Source organism: Apis dorsata, unplaced genomic scaffold, assembly GCF_000469605.1.
Source record: "Apis dorsata unplaced genomic scaffold, Apis dorsata 1.3 scaffold_81, whole genome shotgun sequence".
Taxonomy (NCBI): domain Eukaryota; kingdom Metazoa; phylum Arthropoda; class Insecta; order Hymenoptera; family Apidae; genus Apis; species Apis dorsata.
Genome location: NW_006263379.1, coordinates 403,440 through 412,456, shown reverse-complemented (window position 1 = coordinate 412,456; position 9,017 = coordinate 403,440). Strand labels below are relative to the sequence as shown.

The 9,017-nt window shown below is 20.1% G+C and overlaps 1 protein-coding gene across 1 annotated transcript in view; it reads left to right on the top strand.

Moving 5' to 3' along the window:
• The window catches only part of LOC102678339 (elongation of very long chain fatty acids protein AAEL008004-like), a 13,526-nt gene that overhangs the window by 1,909 nt on the left and 2,600 nt on the right, over positions 1-9,017 (top strand). The window contains exon 2 of the mRNA XM_031508235.1: positions 7,823-8,074. Within this exon, the coding sequence (XP_031364095.1) occupies positions 7,823-8,074 (252 nt within the window). The remainder of the gene's footprint in view (positions 1-7,822; positions 8,075-9,017) is intronic.

The following is a 9,017-nucleotide window of genomic DNA, read 5'->3' as shown; positions in this document are numbered from 1 at the left end:
ATTATAAATATTTATATTTTTATTATAATATTTTAGATTGGCATTAAATTTTTCTTTGGACTAATCCTTCCTAACCTTTTCAAACATTTTTGTCATATTCACAAAGTGTATTATATTGTAATAATAATATATAATATATTTATATTATAATAAATATTTTATAATTTTTAAATAGATATATTTTTTATAATTTCTTTCAAACATTATTTATATAATCTATCGCGTTTATTTACTAATTATATCTGAAAAAGTTTTACATAATATTATATGTATTCAAACAATTCTTCTTTCCATGAAGAATATTCAAATAATTTTCTCAATCACTATTTAAAGTATATTTCCGTTTGCATTTTATTTAATACTCTTATAAGATTTTATAATTATTTCTGTTTAACATCTCATTTTTTCTAAAGTATCGGATGCAAGAAAAACACAGATATATCTTTTCAAAAACGATTCGATTGTACTTGAGTGAAAATGCGCAAAAGTTTAACATTATATTGTAAATTTTTAATTCAGAAGATTCAGAAATCAAATCGATGCAAATAAAATTTTCTAAGAATAAAAATGAATTTTTTTCTTAGAGAACCACGTAAATCATCATTTCAAGAAAAAAAATTTTTAATTCAGAAGATTCAGAAATCAAATTGATGCAAATAAAGTTTTCTAAGAATAAAAATGAATTTTTTTCTTAGAGAATCACGTAAATCATCATTTCAAGAAAAAAAATTTTCAATCGATTAAATCATACTATATCTTTATTATTATTTTTATTTTACAATTATATATGTCTATCAAAATTTTAATTACAATCAGCGTAAGTAAATAAATTAAGTCATCTTTTTCTTATCTATAATATTTAAAATATAATACATACTTTTATATTTATTTTAGCATTGATCTTAATTTTTAGAAACTTGAATTATTTCGCTTCCAATTCTTGTTGACTGCTCTTGCACGACATTTATGTTTTCACGACAAATTTTTAAAAATTTCATCTCGTTTCTAACATTTGATTAGCTTTTTAATCTTTTTAAACGCAACACCATCGCTATTGTCTCGCAACACAAAGGCGTTGGTCGCTTTCTTTGCTTAAAAAGATAAAGACACGAGGATGCACCTGACTGGACAGCAAATAGTGCTTAATGAGCGTGGAATTGCCAGGAGAGCAGTGATTTCAATTGCATTACGCGAACGCGACTCGATAAACTTATAGATCTCATTTTACATTGCAAATATATAATCGATTCGCGCGAAATGTCTTCTCCATTTATCGAGATCTTGATTGATTTAGTGGGTGGAAAATGCGTTTCTTGAAAATAATGTGATAAAAATGTGAAACCAAAGACGGATAATGAATAATTCTGTAAAAAAATGTTATAATCGAGCATATACTCATTATTTATTGAGCAAGGTCGTTCTTTTTTTTGTTCTTTTTCTTTTGTTCCTGGTCAAACTTTGTATTTCTCTTGCTGAATATGGCAACATTAATCTTTGCTGTCTTCCACAATTAAAATATTTATTCAACATACATTTAGTTTTCAGTGTAGAAAACTTTATTTGATTTTATATGACATTTATTATGTGACAGAATCAGAATTAATTTATTTTAAATAACAAAGTCATTTCAATGAAAATAAAAAAAAATTTAGTTTCTCACAAATATTTTAAAATGTTAATATAACATTTTAATCTGTATCTTTTTTACTCAAGATATAATATAAAATTTGTTATATTTCTGTTAATAGATTTTCAAATTGAGATTATTTGAAATATTTATATTCAATATCTGAAATCCTAATTATCAGAAATTTTGAGTAATTTTGACATAAAGGCAAGTAATGTAATGAATATAAAAGCATTATTTTTTTAAAAGTAGCTAGAAAAAGACAAAAAAAAAGTGAGAATTCAAATTTTTATAAAATGTTATACGTATTCTTATAACTTCTTAGTAACTTTGAAATATATATAGTAAAAGTTGAACAATTGATTTAACTTGTCCATTAATTATTTTTAGTAGGATTTATAATGTTTTGAATCTCTTTGAATCTGATTCAAAACATAATAATTGTTTAAAATCTTGAAAATCTCGATTTTGATGATAAAAATCTTCACTATTGATTAATGATAAATTAACACTTAATACATGTACTGAATTTTCTTTTTAATTTAATTTTCTTTCGAAATTTCGAATACTTATCTATCAAAGATCTATCAAAATAGATCTATCAAATATTCTGAAAATATCTGATCAATTCTTACATTTGATCAATTTTAAGATTTTTCTGTATTATGATTTGCATACTGCAAAAGATTCACTATTAAAAGAAAACATTATTACAATGAAAACAATGCAAACAATGTAATTCGATTCAAGATCAAGATATAAAAGCAAACAATATTATTTGTATTATACTTTCAAGATTATAATTAGATTATAATTATTAATAATTTTTTTGTCAAAATTATTGTTTTTCATCTTATTTTTAATTAAAAAAAATCCATAAATACAAAAAATATTTTATTAAAGAACAAAAGTAAAAAAACAAAATATTAACTGTTGCGTTAGAATTGTCTCATCGACCTTGATTCTCGACCTCTTTCTCTTTCATTTAATTTTTATTCGCTCTCCTTTATACATTTTTTTTTCTCGGCAAAAAAAAAACGTAAACATAGTTCAAATCAAGTCATATCAGTAAATAAAGATCGATATATACTTCATTGGATAATTAAAATATTTACTACACATGTATTATTCTGTAATCATATGTGCATTAAAATTAGTTATTTTTGCGATGTTACGATTTTAAATTCAACTGATTTTATGTTTCTTTGTACATTGGTATGCATATATATGCACATATACATTGTTACATCGGTACATATATATATATATATATATATGCATATCAATGCATATATGCATAAATGCATATTAGTTAAAAGACAAGATGCTTTAAACAAAAAAAAAATGTGGAAAAATAAACAAAGAGTAATGTTAATGAAATGTCGATGAAGAATAAATGATAAGAATCAGTCTATAAGTTTCTTCGAACGTTTTTTTTTTTTTGTTCCTCTCTTCTTGAACTTTAAACTCAATTTTAGATTTTCGCTTGACATATTTTTTTTCACGATTATCATCTTGTTATCATACTACCATTAAAAAAAAATTGTTTCTTGTTAACTATAGCACTTTGTGTATTAATGCAATAACAAAACAATAAAGTAATAATGCATATATATTTATATCGTTTTACTCGATGATTCATATTATTATCGTACCAGAGAAAATTCATATATATTTTAAATGTAAATAAAAGTAAAATAAAATAATGGAATAATATATTATTAAGTATATTATAATAATATAATACAATAAATATACTGTTACGATAGTAATATTTGTTTTAATATTATTTCTAATTTATATTCATTTTTTCTCTTTCATTCCAGATTTAATCTTAGTTACGAACATTAAAGAAAACGTTAATGTAATAATATAATATAACGTAATACGTATACGATAATGTTATAATATATAAAGTATGTTATAATTATGAAATATTTAAAAATATAAAAATATGTAAAATGTGTATAATGTAGAGAGATATATAAAACAATATATATTCATTGTGTCATTTAATAGATGATAATTAATAGATGAAATCTGTGATTTATATCTTTTTCTATTTTATTATTTACAAAAATATAATTTTAAATTTATAAAACATCTGAAATTAAATAATAAAATAATTAAGATTTTTATTTATCAATATAAATGTTCATTTCAAAATTCAATTTCATTATAAAATAGTTTTATCATTTTAATACAAAGTTAAAGATAAAAAATGATATATAAAAATAAAAAAATTTAATAAAAAACTTAATAGAAAAATTTGTACTTTTGTACTTTTAATATGAGATGGTCAATATAGTTTTCGCATATATTGTATATTTAAAATTTTTATTTGTATATGATTATACAAAATTGAATTCAACATTATTCATTGTTAATTAAGCTAAACGAATACGTAATGCATATTTATAATTGGAAATCATGTATGATAATATGATACAAATGCGTATAATCTACATTGTACTTACCATTTAGTTTCATTCATGAATTATTTTTATAATATTTACTTCAACTAAGAACAATAGAATATGCCCATGTATAATTTTAAATATAATATATATGAATATCTAATTTTAAATCTTGATAATTATTAATATAATTTATATCTATTATCTCTACAGATTCTTATAAATGATTTTTTGTTTTCCCGATTATTAACAAATACCTAAGCTGTTTTAAATATATCTAAGCCGCGCCTATATGCATAATTTTATTTATTTGCATAATATACAATGTGCATAATATTTAAAGGATTGATTTTAGAGATTAAAAGAAATACAAAAATTAATGTACAAAAATCTATTGAGATTTATTTATTAAATTATAAGCAATTTAAATTCGCATTAGATAAATAGCAAAAAATAGCAAAATAGAAACAAAATAAGTGAATGTGATGTGAAAAAAATGGAACCATCTTACTTTATTTTGTTTCTATTGTCTTAATTATCAAGAAGATTATCGTTAAAAATTTCTGAACAAATTTTTATTACATCTTGCATTATATCTTTAAAAATTTTAAACTTTACATGTATATATATATTATATAACAAAATACGAACACTTTTTTCTATCTCGTTCATAAAAGATTTTTTTCTCTCGTTTTATATGAATCAATGAACCAAAAATTGAGAAAAAGTTGCCAATAATTCTTAGAACAATTACATTTGTCTCAATCTTGCAATATTTAACCGAGCATTACTATAATAATAATAACAATAACATTTAAAAATTTATTATAATATTATTATAAAAAAATATGTAATATTATTATAAAAAAATGTAATATTATTATAAAAAAACATAATGGGACCACCAATCTTTAATAAAAAGATTGAAAAACACTGATCTAAAATTTCAAAAATAATAATAATAACATTTGAATCGATATCATTATAAATAAATATGATCGATCACGTGGTAAAAAGATTAAAAAACACTGATCTAAAAGTTTAATCGATTAAAATTAAATGAAATGGAGCAAATGCAATAAAAATAATAATAATAATCTTGAGGTAATCTGAATTTTTTTTGCAAGAAAAATGCGTTTCCTCCATCGGTATTGCAGTTAGTGAAGTCACGTCTCCTTCCAATTACAATAGTTACAGATCGTATTGCAAAATCAATGATCGAATAAGCGTGTCGCTTTTTCGGTTCTTGGGGAAACTCGCCGGTTGCTTGTAATTTGTTAAATTTCGCAAGGAACTATACATTAAAAGTCAATTCTGTCTTGCAAAATTTTTGCCCACGAAAAAAGATAAAATATTACCTTTAAAATGATATTATTTGAAGCAACATATTATTCATGGTCATATTATCTCATAGTTATTTAAAATAATAACTTATAATAGTTATTTAAAATAATTATATAAAATAATGATATGAAAAATATTATTCAATTTATCATTTCATAAGTAGAAACAAAAACAATATTAAAAGTTTAAAAAATATAAATGAAGTATTAAATTATTTTCTTAAAATTATAAGAAAAAACTAAATATATAAAAAATTTGAAAAATTAAATATATTAGATTTGTGTGTATTAAATTTTTCAGAATTTGAAGTTAATAAAGTAATAATATTTATAAAGTATAAATATAAATAATATAATATAAATTTAACTAATATTATACACTTCTTGTCATATATAAAAATTCTGAAATTGTAATATTTTTGGAATATTATCAAATTAAATTTTTATTCAAATAAATATTCAAACGAAATTTTTATTTTACTCTTTTTTTTGTTATTTTATTATATATATTTTATACATTATTACGTAAATAATAATTATTAATATTAATCGAATAATAATTTATATTAATAATAATTTATATAATTATGTATATTTTTAATTATAGTTTAACGTAAAATATAAAAAATTGTCTTATATCTATTTATATTTATTGTTTTCTAAAAAAACAATAAATAAATATTTGATTTACATGATGTAGATAATAAATTATATGACTTGTAAAATATATATTATATGAGATACTTTTAAATTGTATTTATTTATGAAAATATTTCTTTTTTTAATATTTGGTTCAACTTATTTACCCCAAATTATGATATCCATTTTTTCTATATATAAAAAAATTTATTATCATTTATTCTTTATTTATTATTCAAGATAATCAATAATTTAAGTAATCATATTAAAATATTCTTATTTTTCGAATAAGATTTAATCAAATTCATATTTATTCACATATATTTTTCAATTTCAAATAAATATATTTCACTTTTATTTTGTATTTCAAACAAAAGATATCCAATTTTGCATCGCAGATTTTCTACATAATAATAATATGTAGATAACATAATAATAATAATAATAATATTTTCTAATATAATAATAAAAATAATAATAATAATCATGATATAATCTATAATAAGTTATCTATAACATTTTCATCACTTGATCACTTATTCATATCCTCAACAACATATAATTTTTATTATAGAACAATTTTTTTCCAAATGTAACAAATATATTATACTACGTAGAGCACTCACCATAACAAAATAATTCACTTTATTATCGAAAGATATTATATATTTAAACACTACATATATAAACGCAGAAATTTTTTATTTTTATAAGAGATGTTCATAAGAGATGTTCGTGTTACCACTTTTGCAATCGTAATACGTTCGAAAATTTCAGTGAAAGGATTGACTGGATTTTAACTTTTCGTGACGACGTTGATCTATAGATCCTCAAACCGTTGTCCGTGTTGGACGAGCCGTGAATAGGCGCGAACAACTTTATTTTTTAAAATATAGATAATATCTGGAAAAGTAATAAGGTAACGTGTAAAATAATATGTATCTCATTAATATAACATTAATTACAATCATGTGAATTTTATTTTTAAGTGATTAATTGAACAGTGTGATTGATTGATGATATATCAGGTAATCAAAAAAGTTTTATCATTTTTTTTTTGATAGAAGAGAAAAAGAGAAATATATAAAAAAAATTTATTAAATACTTAAATTATTAAATACTTAAATTAAATAACATTGCATAATTGAACACATAAATAATTGAAATTTAATGATTTAGTGATAATTCATATTTTTAATATCATTATTTATTAATAGCTTGTATAATATAATAGGAAGTTTGTAATAGAAAAAGATAAAGTTGCAAGATTGTATAAATGATACGTAATTAAGTGTAAAATATTAAGATAACTATTTTTGTCTACTAAGGAAAAAATTATAGATATATCAATTTTATAAATATAACTTTGAGAAATTAAATACTTCCTATTTTTAATTTTGGAAATAATATTCAATAAAAAATTTTTAAATGTAATTCCTTATATGTTCCAATTTAAATCTCAATCATCATTTGCAGCTGTTGGTAAAGCAGTATTTTATAAATGTTTATTTTATTATACAAGAAATATGACAAAATTTTCTTAATTCGCAAGATTATTATATCTAATAATTTAATATCTCTTATGTGAATAATCTTGTGATCAATGAAATTATTAATGTTTTTTTATTAATGTCGATTGATTATATGACAAATATTATTACTAACAATTGATAAAAATAAATCAAATCAATAAATTTAATAAAATAAATAATATAAAATAATAATAAAATAAATTCAATAAAATTTACAAATAATAAAATTGTAAATTTGTAAAATTTTTTTCTTTTGATTTACAGATGGCGCAATTTGCAATGGCAGTATATGATGAATACCGCAATCTGATGGACAATGAGAGTGATCCTAGAGTCAACAACTGGTTCATGATGAATAGTCCATTCCCAACCTTATTTATTTGCTTATTTTATGCCTACTTCGTCAAAGTTTTGGGCCCTAAACTCATGGAAAATCGTAAACCTTTCGATCTTAGAAAAATTTTGCTATTTTATAATTTCTTTCAAGTGATATTCTCCGCATGGCTGTTTTATGAGGTATGAAAATTCATTAAAAAAATCTTTAAATATATAATAAACATTGAACAAACAAAAATTTTATATGCAAAGATCAAAAAAAGAAAAATTTATAAATGTTATCTTGCAAATATTTAAAATAAAACTAACAAAAGCAAAACAGTATTGTAGTTCGTTATGGACAAGTTCGTTGTGACATAATCGTTTTATTTCACTTTGCATATTTCGTGTCTTGAATTTTACTTTATTTCATTTGCATTATTTTATTCTGTATATTTCATTTTATTTAAATTTTTTTTTCTTTTATATCATTTTTTCAATCTTTACATTATTTTTTTTATGATTTTTATTTTTACTATCTACTATTTTTTATGACTTTTATATTTACTATCAAAAGATTTTAATTATTAAATAAATAAATTTTAGTTATTATTATTATTAATAGTATTATTATTATTATTATTATTATTATTTCGAATTGTTAATAAATTTGAGCATAATAAAAATTTAATTTTTAGATATAAAAATTAAATTTTTATTATGCTCAAATTTTTCGATTTTTATCTAATCAAATCATTATAATTTTCAAGTTTTCAATCATAAGTTTTAAATGTAAAATAATTGTAAAAAAAATAATTTGTGTTAAAATAAATTTATATTTTGATTTCTGAAAATCTTTATGAATTTTTTGAAAAAAATTTTCTGTAAATATTATAAAAGTGACTAATTAATAATATATGTTTATTGACAAAGACAATTATTTTAGAAAAAAAAATAGACAAAAAATGTAGAGATAATAAGGATAATAATAATAATAAAAGAAATATAATGGAAAATTTTAATAAATCAAAAATTTGATTTTAATCATATCAACCTAATAATAAATTTTATTGTTTATTCAATAATTATTTTATTATCCATCAAGTTTTGATACTAATAAGTTTAACACGTGAATTTTGATGGT